The sequence below is a fragment of the Ricinus communis genome, chromosome 2 (genome assembly GCF_019578655.1).
Source record: "Ricinus communis isolate WT05 ecotype wild-type chromosome 2, ASM1957865v1, whole genome shotgun sequence".
NCBI classification, from domain to species: Eukaryota; Viridiplantae; Streptophyta; class Magnoliopsida; order Malpighiales; family Euphorbiaceae; genus Ricinus; species Ricinus communis.
Genome location: NC_063257.1, coordinates 12,090,340 through 12,106,935, shown reverse-complemented (window position 1 = coordinate 12,106,935; position 16,596 = coordinate 12,090,340). Strand labels below are relative to the sequence as shown.

At 29.9% G+C, this 16,596-nt stretch overlaps 2 protein-coding genes across 3 annotated transcripts; one reads left to right on the top strand and one right to left on the bottom strand.

Annotated features, from left to right (window-relative positions):
* Positions 1–2,587: 2,587 nt before the first annotated feature.
* Positions 2,588–11,234, bottom strand: LOC8264991 (abhydrolase domain-containing protein C22H12.03). Of its 2 annotated transcripts, none has more exons than XM_002527989.3 (13): positions 10,695–11,234; positions 10,471–10,590; positions 10,359–10,385; positions 10,110–10,200; positions 9,460–9,503; positions 8,916–9,014; positions 7,306–7,363; positions 7,165–7,217; positions 5,862–5,963; positions 4,629–4,694; positions 3,628–3,746; positions 3,344–3,515; positions 2,588–3,215 (listed from the first exon to the last, which is right to left on the bottom strand). In XM_002527989.3, exons 1-13 carry the CDS (start codon positions 10,848–10,850, stop codon positions 3,147–3,149), a joined length of 1,176 nt encoding a protein of 391 aa, XP_002528035.2. In that variant the 5' UTR covers positions 10,851–11,234; the 3' UTR covers positions 2,588–3,146. The 2 variants fall into 2 exon arrangements, with proteins under 2 accessions (XP_002528035.2, XP_015580182.1); XM_015724696.2 differs by having other exon boundaries at positions 10,471–10,585; positions 10,695–11,233.
* Positions 11,235–14,861: 3,627 nt separating this feature from the next.
* Positions 14,862–15,671, top strand: LOC125369259 (pentatricopeptide repeat-containing protein At1g71490-like). The gene has a single exon (XM_048371270.1). The coding sequence runs from the start codon at positions 14,862–14,864 to the stop codon at positions 15,669–15,671; it is 810 nt and encodes a 269-aa protein (XP_048227227.1).
* The last annotated feature ends 925 nt before the right edge of the window (positions 15,672–16,596 follow it).

Sequence of the window (16,596 nt, the reverse complement as noted above, 5' to 3'; positions counted from 1 at the left end):
TTACGACTTATTTTTAAAATTTAGATTTAAATTATTTTTTATTTTTAAATAACAATACTTTAATTTCTTAAAATTTGATGATACTAATGAAATATTTAAGTTAATAAATTCATATCCATAATTATAAAATATAAACTATGACACAAATTATTAGAAAAAGTTTTAAACATCAACGATTAAACTATAGATTCATAGGCTAAAATAAATAGATTTTAGATTAAACACAACAAGTTCATAAATTATAAACTATTTGTTCATTGCACGTATATCTCTGAGGTTCATATATTATATTCTAAAAATTCATGATGAATTTACATCTTATAATTGATAAACTTATAAACAATACTTAATATTCTTGTTGCTTATACCTATATTTAACAATAAATTCTCTATGAATCTATTAATGAATTTGCACTTTACCAGTGATGAATTTACACCTTATAGTTGATAAACCTATAAACAATATTTGATAATTATGTTGCTTATATCTATATTTAACATTGAATTTTCAATAAATCTATATCCTACTACCAATAAACTTACAGTTTATATTTAATGAACCTATAATTTATCATATATAAAATATGATGGTAAAAAATAAAAATAAATATAATATTTAAAAATATATAATTCTTCTTAAAAGCCATTGAAAAATTAATTATAAAAATGTTAAAATTTATAATATAAAATTATATAGACAATTTTATTATTTTTAAACTAATCAAATAAAAATTATTTGAAAATAGATTTAATACTTAAAAACCTTATTAATGTACAAAAAAATCAGATATAATAGATATGTCATAAAATTTAATTAACTTATTAGGGCAAAATAGTTTTACTATCCAAAAGACTAATAAAAAAGGTCAGTTAAAAGGGAATAAATAAAATAAATAAATAAACTAGATAGCAATCAAAACAAAACCAAAAACACATTCAAAAGTATAGTTATATGTTTGTATGCACGCGCTAATTTTAAAATTGAAAAACATAATATAAAGTTTAACACATATGTTAAGTGGCTCAGGTCATTAACTTCGATATGTTAATAAAAATAATGAATAGAAAATTTAAAAATGAAAAAGAAAAACTAAAAAAAGAAAAAAGAAAAAGGGCATATGTTAATGAAACCAAATTTAACACAATGAAAGTCAGTGGCAATGTATTATCCACAACATAGAGTATAAACTCGGTCGGTTCGGTTTTTTTAACCCTTTTTAGTTTTATGTTTGGCACAATACATTACTAAACACTCGTAGTTGAATGAATTAGTATTTTATACTTCACTATTTACCTATCATTGCTAAATTAATCGGATATAAACACTTGGCGTACATGTAATTCACACGTGCTCAGAAAGTCTTAAAAAAATTGACGCACATTACCGTTATTATAATAAAGATTCAATTTAATTCTCAATTTTTTCTAAAACGTCTTTTTTATCCCTCTAAATATTTTTATTATTCCATGATTTACATAAAAAAAATTTAACCTCTATAATTGTTTTTGAATATTTTTATATTTTTATGAAATATCCTTTTTATCTTTTAAACTTTTTTACAGTATATTTATTTAGGTGTAGAATTTTAAATAATATATTTATTATTTATAGAAAACTAAATATTATTTACTTTTTGGTTGACTTGTTTAATTACAAACACATCGTATTCAAATTTATACATCTAAATAAACATATTTTTAAAAAATTTCAAAGGGTCAAAAAGATATTTAGAAAATATAAAATATTCAAAAAAGATTATGGAATAATAAAAAAAATTAGAGGGACAAAAAATAATTTTGCAAAACTATAAGGATTAAATTAGATTTTATTATAATAACATTGAATGTGTCACTTTTTTCTAACTTTTTGAGTCTTGTATAAGTTATACGCATGTCCAGTCAGCACCCTAATGTTCACATGTTATCAATTTATGTTATCGATTTAGTAAATAGAAGTGTCTAATAGATAAATCGTGAAGTCAGCACCCTAATGTTCACATGCTATCAATTTAGTAAATAGTGAAGACTATTTCATACAAATATGTTTGGTGATGTATTATGCCTTTTGCCTTTCTTTTAAAAGTGTTTTCTTTTCTTTTTCTTCTTTTCTTTTGAAATTCTTCTGCAATAATATAGTTCTAATTGTTATAGTTACTCTTCTTCAGCTACTTTCCGCTATTGTTCTAATTGTTGCTGTTATATTACTACTACTCATCAAATTTATTAATTTGAACTTTTTTATTTTTATTTTTTCTCTCTATTCTTGTTTTTCTTTTCAATTTTCAAGTTCTGACCTTTGACATGAAACAACTCAAGAAACTGCACTCGTAAAATATGCAGAGTACATAATTATTATGACAGTGCATTTTTATGGAGCCACCTTTGCTTTAGTTGCTCTTAGTGATCGAGTTGAAAGTTCTATCATGACAAGATAATGGACAAAGGAGGTAGAGAGAGATGCATGAAGAACATTACTATTAAAGAGAAGACATAAAGTTTTATTTGACATGCATTTCTTTTTCTTTTTTTAATTACACATATTTTATGCCATGTTTTCTTTCCATCCATCAGTTGTAGGGTCTTATGATAAGTTTACTGATATAAATTAAAATTTAAGAATAATTATAATACATGGCTCAAAGACAGGAGCCGTCTATGCAATTTACTCGAAATTTTGCGATTACAGAACAAAATTAAATACAAAGTTTAAATTCTTTCATCAGTTCAGTCACCAATATGATATTGTTGAAGTTCAGCTTTCTTGTACCCAATATGACATGCTTATACACAATATCTAAAACACTTGATATATTTAATAGGTTTCTAAACTCAGATTGATAAGCTAGCTCTGCTGTAATAAAAACCTGACCTGTGCATAACTTGAAATAACTCCCTCATTTCCAAGCTCATTACCAGTTACACTTCCAACATATTGCGCTCCAGTTTCATGTTTCTGGATGCAAGATGTCTCCCGGCATCATGTAAGATGTACTCCAACTTGACAATGTGCAATAAACTAAAGAATACACTACTTGCGTGGTGCAGAAATGTATGAAATCGGTTCATAATTTTGTGATAAGCTTAAATATAAGACGGCTGTGTGCATGCTCATGCTCAAACAAGTGCAATGCCACACCTGAACACCTTCAGGTTCTGAGGGCTTGAAAAGAAGATGAAAGAATCCTGAAGAGTCCATCTGGGTTGTCAGCATGTACCTATCAAAAGATAACAACCAACTTGAGTTGCTCACCATGGCATTTTACAACATTATGTTACCAACCCCTGCCAGCCTAAATATGGGTACAAGTTGGTCCAACAACTAAATCATGTATTAGAAACATACCCAGTGGCCTGCATCTTCAAGTACATGCATTTCAACTCCACCTCCCTCCTCAGCAGCCAGATCTTCGGCAGCATGAATTCGCTGCAGATCTTCAAGGGCCCACCTATGCAGACTCCTCTCTGCCTTTAAAAAATTGACATGAACACCTCGAGGCAAACTTTCAACAAATTTCCTATATTAGATCAATAGAACAGCAAAGCAACCACAGATTTCAGATTGATATATGACAAACAAAAGAAAAAAGACAATTCTATAATCCTTATATTGAATCCCTTTAAGATTACCATAAATTTGTTTCCTCATAAGATTGATACATTTCAGAAATCCCTTCAAGGTCAAACACCCATGAGAAGCCTGATGATGAACCAGGAAGATCATTTGGTTGAAGGTTAGTCACCACCCACTGAAAATGAAAATAAGAAAAAACATAAAAACCAAGAATTTAAAGCATCAGAAACACTAACTTAACAGAAGAATATGAAAGAAACAACAATGAAATAGTTTAAGAAAAATGGTAACTATGTGATGGTAACTATGTGGGAATCTAATTGCCAATGCTAGCACCATTTGGTGAGGTGGGGAGATCTTAGCAGCCAATCAATACAAGGATGTCAAGTACTAAACTTTTGACAAAAATCTCCACATCCAATTCACTCAGAACCAAACTAGAAGAGTGGGAAATACAAGACATTCATTTTTCATATGATATTTGGTGTTGTATATATTCCTCATAAAATCAATGCTCTGAGCTTTGCATGTGGCCAAGGGTAGAGTTAGGTGAAAATTATCATGTGTGATTATCACTGGAGAAAGGGATATCGCCGTCTTTGGTAAGAATCTTATTTCTCTGTGAAAAGATAAATGCCATGAGCTTTCTGTGTTGGCAAAAGAGAAAAAGGGATAGCATAGAATGTATCTTCAGTAAGAGGAAACTGTTCAATAAAATGGTCAAGTAAAATTAACAGAAAAGTGAGCGGCATCAAGAAGATGTAATAATATGGAGGACTTTTTAACATCTCTGATATAGTAATAATATGGAGGTCTTTTTAACATCTCTATCTACACAATCAACTTGCACATTGAGCTTGACATAAGAAAATTGGAACATTAACCCTTTCTATTTATTATCAGTAATTTGATACAATTTCCTTTATAAAAAGACATGTTGTATCCACCTGCCTTTCTTTTGCAAAGCTGAAAAATTAATCAAGCGCAATAAAAATGCCAAAGCTCAAACTAAACATTAAGATACAAGTATCACAATTATGTGGAGCATGACGTATACCTGAGCAACATCTTTAGAGAATCCCTCTTGAAGAAGAGCATTCACAACCTCTTGTTTTGAGGAGACCTTCCTTAAAGAAATGTGTATACACAATATTTATAATTATGCCCAAGAGATAAGAATAACAAAGAGATGAGAGAAGAGAAAGAGATTGCTTGTATTAATATTGATTACATAAATAGATAAACAAAACTAATAGACATTTAAACATACATATATGTGGGTGCGCGTGCGTGCATGCGCGCGCTTGCATAGAGAGGGAAAAATTGTTTGCTTGAATATAGACCTATAAGTTAATGCAAGAAAAAAAAAAAAAAAAAAAAAAGAAAAGGAACCAGGGGAAGCTATAACTTGCCTGAATCACTACAAATCTATTACATAGATATACACTCATATTAACTCATAAGCTGAACCTTTGCAGACGAGTCTCCTAAATTTGTGGGAAACCTTCCATGTTGTGAAGGTTATATTTCTTCTTTTCGACATCATGTTTTTGGTATAGTAAATTCTGTAGTCTTTGTTTCTCTGGATATTAATCATGTTATTCCCCTTTTTTTCTTAGAATCTGAGAATAAGTTAATAGGCAATTAATAAAGAGCAAAACTTGAGTACAAATTCCTCACAAATGCTATATGTGGGGTTTCTGTATGTATACTGGTATAATTACCATATAAATTTGAAGGTTAATGTGTATTTTGAAAAATATAAAGAGTTAAGAATATGACTTTCAATTTTTTGTGTTTAACTGTCATTCAACCAATAGATTATAAAGTATCTGTATGAAAAGTTCATTGCATGGCATAAAGCTTGGTTGATCCAACCATGCATGATGTACCATTATATGAAACAGCATGAGAAGTCCAAAAGCTTGACACAGTGATAATGCAGGACAATGTTGCAGACAGTAAGGATGGCTGCTCAGATTCAATTGGGCAAGAAAGGGGACAAGAACAAGGAGACGAATGAAATGTTAAAAGAAAATAAAAGAGAGACTTAATATAATGCATACAATAGGCTCACATTAGATGATATTCTAAGAGGGCAACATTCAAATGAATAAAAATAAGTCCAAGTCATCTAACATCGGCTGAAATGCCCAGCCTCGCTCGATATCCTGAACTCTAAAATCCTAATCAACAATACTCAAAATTAATGAACCAATGCAACACATAGTAAACCATCGAGATAACAACAACATCCCATATACAGCAGAAGGAACACAATGCGTTGTACCTCCTTTGGCAGCTTTCTTAGGAAAGATATTAGTTCTTCTGGATGGTCCTCCCCATCTCCACCAGTTCTAACTTTTCCAGGAGTTGCATCTAGAACCCAAGCCTGTAGTAGGTGGAAAAAAGACAAGAATGAAGAAAAGCAAATAAAACAAAGGAAACATAAATCCAAATGAGAGGTGCAAACTCAAGCTACTTGGACACACATAATATTCTAATTCAGCACAGCTTCAAGCAAGTCAAGCTTGAACTTAAAAGTCTTAACAATATATTTGAATATTTGGGGTAAAATGGTAATTGTAGAAATTCTTTTGCATATATATGTTACAGCATAGAACACATTTAAAATATAGACAATTTAAGCTAACTTGAGATTGTTCAAGCCAGTTAAAACTTGACTTTTTCAATGAAAATCTGATTCAATCAAATCAAGCATCGTATAGAGCCGAGTCTGGATATAAGAAAAAAAATAAATCAATAACAATATCAACGTTGTTGGAATTGATAAAAAATCATACTTCTCGACTCCAGACAACAGAGTACTATTCTTCTACTCTTTTACTTTCTGATATTTTATAATGGAAATCTAACATTGAAATTAGGTCTTGAATGTGTGGTAGTGGCAGATATGTAATTATAGGTAACAGATAGTGCCTCTCTAATAATCTCATATATGACAGTGACTGGCAATGATGACAGCAACAGCTAGAGGTGGCTTTAGTACTAATTGGTCAGAACCATAAGTTCTAACATGAAAGTAAACAAATAATAGTATAGAGTTACATCCATTATACAAAGAGAGAAAGACAAAAAAAAATCCGAAATGTAATTATATATTTAATTGTTCAATTTTGAACTAGTAAGAATCGCTGCTAAGCAATCCCTCTGTAGAAGAGGAGCTCAGGTCACAATTAGGAAAAAAAAATTAAATTCTATATATACAGCCGGAATCAAAATAAATAATGAAATTGAAGCACGTGACACAATCAAAACATTAAACTAGCATTAAACTAGCAAGAAATTAAATAAAAAAAAAAATTAATCAGTCAAACTTAAACTATAGTAAGATACGCCAGTAATTAGTTAAGGGCTTAAGGTCCTTGCTAGAATCAGTAAATTATATCCTGAAAGCAACTAAAGTTTCCAACAATCTCAACCATATATCGAAGTGCACAGCATCGTGAACTTGACTCCATATTCAATTCAAAACATCCTTAAAACTTCCACAATTTAATTAATATCAATATAACCGACATTTTAATACATTCCCAAATTCTAAACCAATTTACATCTAGCAAATAACTTACTCTCACTGGTCGTGCAAGAGGCTTTGCAGCTTGTTCCACCATGCTCAAGACAACTGCACGGATAATTAGAAGCACATCAAGCCCTTCAATCATCTAAACTACAAGTAAACTATCCCAAGTTGCATGCACATCAAGAAGTACCTTTTCCTCCAAAGCTGTGACCAATAAGAATCCGGGGAGTTATTCTGAGTTGTGCTACCTATTGCAACCATAAACACAAGAAAAGAAAATTTAGAAAAGAATAAAAGAGGATAATTATCAAATCCATGTTCTTATGAAACTTATGATGAAATCTCGTTCTAAATACAAACCTCAATATTTTAGACACTATGGTTACCCAAGGATTCTACAATTGCAATGTGAAAACACAAACATCTTTATGCATTGCCATGAAAGTATAACGGCAAACCACATGAACCAGATATACAAAAATAAACAAATATCATTTTTCATCAGCAGAAGTTCAATGATGACAGCCAAAACAAATTAACAATTTCTGCATTAAAAGTGAAGACCGCAAGGTCTCCTATTATACTTGATCTGGATATATATATATGTATGTATGTATGTATGTATGTATGTATGTGTATGTATGTATGTATGTATTGTGTGCGTAGAGAGAGAGAGAGAGAGAGAGATGGAATAGTTTTGTTTCACCCTTGAAATACGATAAGAAAAAGGAGATGAAGAGAACCATGTACAGGTTCTTCCCACAAGCCCACTAACAAAAAAGATATACTCAAGCCAAGTAAGCTTACTTCCAATCTAGTTGAGGTCTGCGCAGACTAGAGATATATATAGTTAAGGGAAAAGGAAAAATATTTATGTATGTCATACACATCAGACGAAGAAATACAATAGTGGAGAGCAGTTAAATCTACAAGGCCTGGTGAAAATTTGCTTTGTTTTTCCATTTGAGCTGAGGCATTAGTGGTGAAAATATAGCGCAATGAACTTATCCACTTCAATTATAAGAGTAGCACAAAAGGAAATACACTGAGATGCTCACATGGAAAATTTGTCCAAAAGCACAGACTCAAGTTTTCCCATACCAAAGTTGCTAATGTATATGCTTCCTACACAACCAATGAAAAAGGAAATACATAAATGCATGGATTAAAGATCCTCACAATCTACATATATAATTTCTCTGACAGATAATCCTTAACAGGTAAGTAGCTAATCAGTTCTATTTGTAGCATTTTCCTGGTAAGTGAAGAGCATAACAAGTGCAGCATGTTATACAAACAAGACGCTTCAAGGTCATCACTGAAAAGTGAAAACCCATAAAGTTGCATTTGAAGGATCAATATAACCAAGATAGAAGTCATCTAGGGACATAATCCATGAGAAATTTAAGTATACTCCACTGAGAAATACTTAAAATTCCTAATGACTGGGAAACCTTCATCCTTAACATATTTGCATAAAGAGCAATGCCCAATACATAAATTTGCCCTCTGTATTTTGAGACAAAAAGCATGATCTTTAAGTTGCAAAATTAGAGAAATCAGTCAGGGCTGTTAGTTGACTCCTCATTCTGTTAAAATCCAAAGAATTTAAAAATGCTACACATGCACACACATAAATAAAAAGGCTGCATTTTATCAACAACGAATATGAAAACTGACTAGGCACATAGGTGAATTATCAGGTCTATTGAGAGTAACAGATTCATCAACCATGCGCAAAGATATGGACGCAAGATGTTCAAGAGTAAAGATTGATAGGAAGTCTGAGAAGTTACACACTAGCTTTAAGACATCCAAAGCTGTTGAGGCAACAGTGTGGGGCCCCCTCTTCTTTATTGAGGCTGAATCACCATGGCATCGCAAGTCTACTAAAAGAAACTGTATAAAAACATATGTCAGCGATTAGTAGCCATCCTATAGTGCGCAAAAGAACATGTCAGAATTCAAGACTATCCGCAGATTCCAACTTAACCAGATCTAATTCTCTGCTAGGAAAGTAGAAATTGATACAAAAAAAAAAAATTTAACAAATTATCTTTAGAAGTGCAAAGTAGAACTTCTAAATAATCACTGCATTAATACACTTTAATATTTTCTTTTACCACTAGTTTTGATTGATGGAATAACATAATTATGACCTTGGATTGCTTGAAAAATTCACCATAAAGACAGACCCATGCATATACCATTATCTACATTGAAATAAAATAGAAAGAGAATGACAAAGCATAACAACTCAACTAAACATTTGCATATTTGTAGCGGCACACATGAGCGTGCAACAATATAATATCAAAGAAAGTAGAAGCTTATTAAACAGTACCTGCCACATTGGAAATTCCTGTGCCAATCTTCGAGTAAATGTTCCTGTAATAATTCTAAGCAAATCAATCATACTGCAACCCAGTGGTTTTAACCAAATATACACAGAGAAAGTCATCAAGTAACTATTACAGAGTAAAGATAAATGCATAAGTGGATGCAGCATATGTTGATTAAGTGCCGGTTTAACCATCTCGTTAATGGTATGCTTGTGCAGCAGCTCAGTATATCTGAAATACAGCATAGTTGGAAAACATTCTTTAAGAAAAGGATAGTTCACTACAGAGAGACAAAGGTTCGGTTAATCAAGGCCTCTAATTACAAGTGATTTAACACCCGTATTTTAGAATTAAATAGATCTCCAAAATCCTTTAAAGGTATTAAAGTTTTTTTTCCATAATCAATATATGAACAAGCCCCCAAAAATAATTTTGAGTAGCTCATTTGGGAGAGAGATTAGTTGCAGTTAAAAGATCAGATGCATGATAGGCACTTCAATAATTATTAGTATCATGCTAAAATACATCTTGGTGTGTAAACCACCCATCAAAATGACACAAATAGAAAATATTACCAATGAATATTTTGTCTCAAACAAGTCAACAATGATATGTAAAGTTATTAATAGCTTAAAAAGTTAATAACACCTACCCCAGTTCTTCCGGCTACCTAGAATACCATGCAGAAGCATAGCTGTTGGTGGATCTGGCATTGACTTGTCCATTGCAAAACTCCATTTTACCTGCACATAAGAAAATCATTTTGCATTAATATTTCTGTCCTGTGAAAATGGCAAATGGGCTATGATTACAAAATTTTCGCAGTGAATGCACCAACAGAAATTACTACATAGCAGACGAGAAGGTGAAATTACATAATGAGAAAATGAGCAAAACTTACAAGTGCTCCTTGAACAAGATCATAAGCCTGCAAATAAAAAAGAAATCACATTAGATTTATACAGCAGTAAGCTTATAAGCATTATTCATTGTAATATCAAATGTATCATTACCAAAATACCGGAGCGTTCAGCGACGTTTCTGCCAGGCGCAATTCTCTCATCCACCAATGCCATGCGTATACTTCCATCTTTACTATTAGACCAACCCGTACCTAACCGTAACGAGCTACTCTACAATTACAAAAACAATAATAAAAAAAACTTGAACTTCACCATAGCAATACGATGTCCTTTTTATAATTAAAAAAGGAAATTATAACAAAGGTGAACCTAACCTGGAAAGGAATGGAAATCCTGGTGGTGGCTCTTCTTCTCCAATTTAACAAGCCAGAATTAAATTTACCATCGAAGAAGAAATTAACAGCGGCGGTTTCAGGGCGAGTGCTGCAGGAATTGAAATTGGAAATGGCTGACATTTCTTGAAACAGCATGCAAAAAAAGAAAAACAAAAGCTGAGGATTAATGGAGATCTTGTTGGATCGAATAAGGAAAAGAAAAGGGTTTTTACAATGATAACTCAAAAGGAATGAATGGGAAGAGGAGATAATATTTAGAGAGAGGGAAGTGGAAGGCGGAGGAATCGAAGTGGTGGATTTTGGGGGTTGGGTCTGAAACGAAAGTGGAGGCGGAAGTCTATTATTATGTGGACAGTAGAAAGACAGTTGAAGACAAAGGCGCCTTTTTCTTTTGGTGTCAACCTCTCGTTTATTCTTTTTTTTTAGGCAAAATTACAAATTTGATACATTAATTTTTTAATTTTTTAATTTTTGTGTTTAAACTATTATTTTTTTCAATTAAGTATTTAAATTTATAAAAATATTCAATATAATATCTCTAACCAGTTTTACTGGGTAAAGTATTTATTTGACTTATTTTAAATATTAAACTGACTTAAATATCTTTTTTCTAAATAATATCATTTTTTTCTATTTTTTCTATTTTTATCTATTTTTAGCACTATTATTTTTAAAATTTCACTTGTTTCTTAAAAGATTAAAAGAAAAAAAAGTAAAATTATTTATTTTTCTCATTTATTCAAACAAAAATTAAAAAAATTAAATTTCATTTATTTATTCTTTTATTTTACGCATTCACTATAAAAGATAAAAATAAAATATATTCTTTTACCTCAAAATAATAAGAGGAGAAAGAGAAAGGTACTGAGTGTTTTAAAAAAATTATTTTTAAAAATAAAAAATGATGAATAATTTTTAAAAATAAATAAAAGTTAAAAAATTAGTCCAACATTTTCTTTAGTGCTAAAAAGATTTAATATAAAATATAAAAAGAGAAAAAAGAAAAAAGAAATAGAAAAAATTATAAATAAGGATGAATAAGAATATTTAGGTCATTTCATGTATAAAATGAGTGAAATTAATTACTTTAATATGTAAAACCTGTAAGAGATACCATGATATATAGGGATAATTACTTTTTTGGTATCTAAATTTCTTAAAAAATGACAATCAAGTGATTAAACTTTTAAAACTAACAATTAAGTGTGGCAGCCTGTAAAAAAATAATAAAATAGTAGTTTTAGCATATCACATTATAAATACCAATGTAGATTTTTTTTATGTTAAATGAGATAAAAAATAAGAAAAATGTAGTAAAAATGTGTTGTAAAAATATAAAATGTTAAACTTGTCTGTCATATATAAACGTGTTTTACCAAGTCATTAGAGTTCTATAGTGCAATAAATATTAGAATTCATGAATTGGAGATTAAGGATTAAGACTACCAAATTAAGAATTAATAGAGATTAGAGAAACAAAGTTATATAAGATAAAATTTACTCTAAGGTTAGATCACTAATGAATCCACTTTAGTTTTTCACGTGTTCTACAATTTTCGCTTTCTTATCTATGTTTGTAAAAGTTTAAAGGAAACCTAAAAGTTATCTGTAAAAATATTATTTTGTTATTTTTCTTTTTACATATTTTCACACTCAATTGTTAGTTTTGAAAATTCAACTACTCGATTGTCTTTCTTGACAAGTTCAGATACTAAGAATATACTAAAAATGTAATTACCCCTGATATATATAAAATAGCAGATTCAGATACTTGATTGACTAAAAAATTAATTCAAACATTAAAATAGAAAAAATAAAAAAGTTAAGATATTAAATTTGTACTAATTCCTTATTTTTATCACAACTTGAACTCCTTAGTGTAAAGTTCCAGCTTTCACCCTAATATTTTAGTGTGTTCTTATATTGGACCCTCATGTTTATTTTGGTTAAAAAATTACCTTAATATTAAAGAATACAATCGTTTATACACTCATTCTAATGCTAAACCAACTCATGTTTACTCCCGTTATCCTTTTGGTGACGTGTCTTTATTCATATTGACACGTAAGTAGATGGCTCCACATTTGGCTAAAAGTGGCGGGTGTTTATCCCAAAAAAATCCTTAAAATTCAACTACCTAAAATTGATCCTCAAATTAGTTTCATTCTCTAACCCTAAGTTGAATCTCTCAAATGATTGTTATTCTCTAACCCTAACAAAATATTGTTTTAGAAATAAAATTCTATGTGTTTATCAAATAAAAGTGATATTGTAGAGAAACTTTTAGAATAAAGAAGATTCTATTGAAAGAGACAAGAGTGTTGTTTATTCGAAAAGAGAAGAGTGTTGCATACTGAAAGAGACAAGATAATCCTTTGATTTTAGATCACAAACTTTTTAGACTATTTATATGACTTTAAAATGTAATAAAATAAGCTACATAGATTAGTTTAAGTAGAAAATTAGTAACGTTTTATTGTTTAGTATTTAGGGCATTATGACTGAAGTAATAATTAAATAGTTTTAAAATGATTTTATATTATTAACATTTATGCTTTAGTTTAAAGATTTTTTAATTATTTGTTTATTGATTTGAGCTTTATTTATTGAAATTTTTGTGTATGTTTTATTCATTGCATAATGGATAATATTGTGGATATGTGTTTTAACTATGGTAATCAGTGAATTTATGATCATGAGTTTAATTATGTTGATTAGGGAGGTGGAAGTGTGTTATGACTTTGATATAGATTACTTGACTTATTTTGATATTAGAGATAAATATTTATATAAACTAGGGTTTAGTAATATCTATACCATATTCATTCTTGAACCTAGAAAAGAACTGAGTGATGATTTGTTTATGATAGAAGATGATGAAGGTATTAGGAGGGTTTTAAATTATGAGGAATAATTCCTAGATCAAGAAAATATAAATATATGCTAATCATGATGTAGATTTTTTCAATTTTGTGCCTTATATGTTAAACAATTGAAGGGCCGGTGGACAAAAAGGCTGGGGAGGGATGAAATTGTAATAACCTGAATTTTTATTTTTATTATTATTATTTAAAAAGATATTTTGGTAATTTAATATTTTTCAAACCATTAAATATTTTAAGGTATGTTTAGATGTGTTAATTATCTATCATAAATTATTGGGATAATAATAAATTTAGTGTCTTAACTTTTCAATTTTTTCTATTTTAGTGTTTGAATTATTTTTTTGTTCAATCAAATGTCTAAACCTGCTGATTTATATAATAAATAATGATGTCTCTTACAAGTTTTACAGATTAAAATAATAATTTAACCTATTTTACAAATGAAATGACATAAATATCCTTATTCCTTCTTACTTACAAATTTTGTATTTTTTATTTCTTTTTTCTTAGTTTTTTTTATTTTTTTTATTTTCTATCAAATCTTTTAGCACTAAAAAAGTATTGGATTAAATTCTTTTATCTTTTTATTTATTTAAAAAAAAAGTTTACTCGTCATCTTTTGATTTCTAAAAATTATTTTTTTAGAATACTTAATATATTCATCTTTCTCCTCTTATTATTTTAAGGTGAAAAATATATTTTATTTTATCCTTTAAGATGAAAGCACGAAATTAAAAAAAAAATAATGATATTTAATTATTTTTCAATTTTTATTTGAATGAATGAGAAAAATAAAATATATTTTTTTAATCTTTTGAAAAACAAATAAATTTTTATAAAAGAGTAGTGTTCAAAATGGATACAAATAAAAAAAATATCGAAGTATGATATTATTTTAAAGGATGATATTTAAGTCAATTTACTATTCAAAATAAGTCAAATAAGCACTTTAACCTATAAAATCAGCTAGAAATACTATATTGAACAAGAATATAATTTAGACACCAAAATAGAAAAACGAAAAATTAAAATACTAAATTTGTAATTTTCTTTAAATTATTTTGGAATATTTTTAAATTATTTTGTTTCTATTTTAAATTTTATCTTGATGTAGACTAATTTAATTTATAAATATATTATTTTATAATTAATCTAAAGTTAAAGACAATATGATGTTGGAAATTAATGATTTAAAATTTAACTAGATACCAATATTATAAAATAATCATTAACCTCCCTCAAATTAATAAATTAAATATATATGCTATGCCCGGACCATTTGTTGCTTTGGAACTCTCTTGTTGATATGTATGCAAGATCTAGAAAGGTTTTAGAAGCTAAAAGGCTATTTGATTCGATGAGCAGGAGAGATGAAGTGACTTATACATCCTTGATTACCGGATATGGAATACAAGGGGAGGGACGAGAAGCGCTGAAATTTTTTGATGAAATGAAGAAGCGTCATATTATACCAGACCATGTAACTATGGTGGCAGTTCTATCAACATGTAGCCATTCAGGTCTAGTAACTGAAGGAATTAAGTTGTTTGAACCGATGCCTAGTACATATGGCATAATTCCATGCTTGGAGCACTTTGCCTGCATGGTTGACCTCTTTGGAAGGCCTGGATTATTACATAAAGCAAAAGAGATGATCACAAGGATGCCTTACAGGCCAAGTTCTGCCATGTGGGCCACACTTCTTGGAGCTTCTCACATCCATGGGAATGCAGAGATAGGGGAATGGGCTGCTGGGAAACTATTGGAAATGAGGCCTGGAAATTCAGGTTACTATGTGTTGATTGCTAATATGTATGCTGTTGCTGGTTGTTGGAGCAAATTAGAAAAGGTAAGGACTTATATGAGAGACTTTGTTAGGAAGGCTCTTGGCTGTGCCTGGGTTGATGTGGGCTCTGGTTTTTTCCCATTTCTAGTGGATGACACATCAAAACCTCATATGAATAAGCTTTACCCATTACTGGAGGGGTTGACTGAACTAATGAAAGATAATGAATGCGTTGGCAAGGAATATGTTAGTTCAGTTGATGATGTGATAGAGGCAATAGGATGACGCATTCTGGTTTTACAACAGCATTTGGTGGTGTTATATACAAGAGAACTGAAAGAAATATAATTTTAAGTGACCCTCTGAATTGAAAAATTCTTCTGAAGTAGGAACTTGTAGTCTTCATGGATTAATTTCAAACCAAATTAGCAGAATGATTTTAGTTCAGCACTGACAGAAGTTGTGCAGGAGGAAATATTTTTAAACAGGCCATCTTTGTTATGCATTTTTTACCTAAGCTATTTGCACTGGAGACTTGAATTCTTTAAACATTATCATCTCTACTTAGAAAATAACATTCTTGTTAGCAGGTCTGTATCTCTGCAGGATGCAACATTGTTTTCTTTGTCAGTACAAGAAGAACAGCACAATCTAACAGATTTGACTGCAAGGGTTTTTTTATATCAGGATTATTTTCACACACAAGTCGGTATATATTAACATTTTGTGTCAAGGTATCACCAAAGGATATTGGAGAGAAAGCAAAAAAGAATATTTTCCCTGTTGTTGTATAGGGAATAAATTTTTGTTTACATCCATGTAAGAATGTGAATGACCAGGCTTTTATTTCTCTTCAGAAATTCTGCATTTCTGTCAGTTCATTCAACTATGCATATGTGTAAATACAGGCAATGGAAGTCATCTACCAGTTATTTAAAAATTCAGGTATTAATAATTTGTCTTGCAGCAGATTCCTTGTCTCGGGTTATTGACCTAGGTGATCCTAGATGTTGTGGTTAACTTTCCATGCTTTTTTTTTTATTCTTATTAGTATTCAAGTATTAGTGATGCATGCATGTTTCTTATATGTATACAACTGCATGTTTTGTGTGCATTCAAGGATGGGCATTCAATTATTTGATATTAATTGAACCATGTACATCTGCAGCTGCAAATTCAGTATTGATACTTTTGCTGAAAAAGCATGTAA